This window comes from Engraulis encrasicolus, chromosome 2, assembly GCF_034702125.1.
Source record: "Engraulis encrasicolus isolate BLACKSEA-1 chromosome 2, IST_EnEncr_1.0, whole genome shotgun sequence".
Classification (NCBI taxonomy): Eukaryota; Metazoa; Chordata; class Actinopteri; order Clupeiformes; family Engraulidae; genus Engraulis; species Engraulis encrasicolus.
This window is the reverse complement of record NC_085858.1, coordinates 1,602,501-1,605,000: the sequence shown is the minus strand read 5'-3', so window position 1 is coordinate 1,605,000 and position 2,500 is coordinate 1,602,501. Positions and strand designations below refer to the sequence as shown.

The following is a 2,500-nucleotide window of genomic DNA, read 5'->3' as shown; positions in this document are numbered from 1 at the left end:
TTGTATCCAATCAGCACATAATAATGTGCATCGCTCTATAACCAGATACTCATTGAAGTTACTTATGTTGGAAGGAAGCTTTTAGCAGTTTTGTTTTTACCTCCGCCAAGGAGGTTATGTTTTTGGTCACGTTGGTTTGTCTGTTTGTCTGTCTGTTTGTTTGGCTGTCAGCTGGATAACTCAAAACATTGTGACTCAAAACAGATTTGGATGAAATTGTGTGTAGTTGTTGGAAATGACAAAAGGAACAAGTGATTAAATTCTGGTGGTGATCCAGATCACGATGCGGATCCAGGAAGTTTTTAAAATGGTTCGACTCTATTGCAGGATAGGGCGAGTTTTGACATTACAGTTTCTAACTCCACAAAAAAGACGACAGAAAGACTTGAAAAAGTAGGCTATAAGAGTCAAATGTTCTATCAAACAGCTTCCTTGGCGGAGGTCTGCACTCTCTGAGTGCATTTCTAGTGAATTCTACTTTCACTTTGGCCGCCTCTTCTACCTCTTCTTTATATCGGTGTCAGGGCTGAGGTGTGATGGCCATCTGTGTTGGCCTGTGGTTAGTAGCATGCACTCTTCTGTGTCATCTTTACCTTCATGTGCAATATATCCCCCCCCCCCTCTCCTCTCTCTCATCCATCTGACCACAACAGCAAGACAGATCAAGGCACATGTTCATTGAATTCACACTACAGACTAGGCCCTGCTATTATTATCACTGCCAAATGCACAGTAGTGAGACTGTATGGCTCATATCCTCCAATGGACATGTGTCTTCTTGTGATCCTCACAGGGTCATGGTGGAGCTGGTCACGGGTCCACGAGAAGCCGCCAGAGACAGGTACACATCACACACCTGGCACATCACACACTCGACGCTACACACATCTGACAGCTGGATGCATCCTTTTTTCAATGATGCATACCTGTAGTCCTCTGCTCTCCTCTGCTCTCATCTCTTCTCCTCTCCTCTCCTCTCTCCTTTCCTCTCGTCTCGCCTCGTCTCCTCTCCTCTCCTCTCTCCTTTCCTCTCGTCTCGCCTCGTCTCCTCTCCTCTCCTCTCCTCCTCTTTTTGCCTCTCCTATTGTATCCTCTATTCTTCCTCCCCTTCCTCTCACTTGCATTTCTCTCTCCTTCCATGCATTGTGATGCATATCTGGCAATTTCCCCCATGTAGTACCCCTTCTATCATGATGCATCCAACTGTGAATGTCTCTTTGGATAAAAGTGTCTGTTACAGTGTACACTGTACTGTACTGTACTGTACTGTACTGTACTGTACTGTACTGTACTGTACTGTACTGTGCTGTACTGTACTGTACTGTACTGTACTGTACTGTACTGTAATGTAATGTAATGTAATGTAATGTAATGTAATCAAGGCATAATGTAATGTAATTCACTATACTGTACTGTAATGTAATGTAATGTATGTGTGATAATCCCTGTCTAAAGGGTTCTCCAGCTCGCAGACTGGGAATGACCCGCCGCTTGAAGAAGGTGAGAATTATCATATGCTATAAAATAAAACTTTCCTATGATTTGTTCAATAGTTCAATTTTTAAATTGAAGAGGAATTTATGCCCTTCTAGAATGGAGTGTTCGAGTTACAGTATGAAGTGGAGTTCACTGACGTTCTGTTAACTTCACACAAAAACACAAAACGAAACTGCATAAGACTAATTTGTTAAGTCATGGTAGGTGGATTGTGTAAGTGAAGTGCCATCTGTGGTAGAATCTGATAGAGGAGCCTTGTAACACTAAAGGTCCCCTCTCCTTCCTCTTCTTGTATCACTAAAGGTCTGTTCTCCTTCCTCTTCTCTTCTGTTCCCTGTAAGCAGAGTAGACACTACAGTACGATAGATATACTGACCATCTTTTAAAGTGTCTCAAATGTCAAGACTATATTGCACAAGACTTGTGTGCTCTCTGTTCTGTGTTTTGTTCAGGCCTTTGTGTCTTCATTACGTAATAGGACAGTGAAAAGTTGGGAGGAAGTCAGTGAGCGAGAGAGAGAGAGAGAGAGAGAGAGAGAGAGAGAGAGAGAGAGAGAGAGAGAGAGAGAGAGAGAGAGATATGGGGTAGAGTTGTGAAATGACCCAGGCGGGATTCGAACCTGGGCCCCATTGGCATGCAGCACGTAGGCCTATAGGGTATGGTGTATTAACACAGTGGTCCATAGCCCCTCCAGCAACCTCAGTTGATTTAGCAATTATGGGCAGGCGAGGTCCTGGCCCAGGGCGGTGCAGCAGGGCCGGACAGACTAGTTATGGCTACAATCCACCTGCCAGGGGGGGGCTCGATTGGATAAAGTGGGGCGAGATCAATAATTGAAGAATTGTGACAAGATACAGATTCGAAAAGTGAGTCTGCTGTTAAATTCCAGTTTTCAATGAGGGTTTAGGGTGAGGAGGATTTAGTTGTCCCCCAGGTGGTTGGCCAATAAACGAAAGTACTTGGGCGCATAACAGCAGACGTCATGACCAACTGTCAGCGATTG

At 44.3% G+C, this 2,500-nt stretch overlaps 1 protein-coding gene across 1 annotated transcript in view; it reads left to right on the top strand.

The window, feature by feature from the left end:
* The window catches only part of unc13d (unc-13 homolog D (C. elegans)), a 37,901-nt gene that overhangs the window by 4,533 nt on the left and 30,868 nt on the right, over positions 1-2,500 (top strand). Inside the window, exons 2-3 of the mRNA XM_063219517.1 lie at positions 794-841; positions 1,456-1,500. Coding sequence (XP_063075587.1) covers positions 794-841; positions 1,456-1,500 — 93 coding nt within the window. The remainder of the gene's footprint in view (positions 1-793; positions 842-1,455; positions 1,501-2,500) is intronic.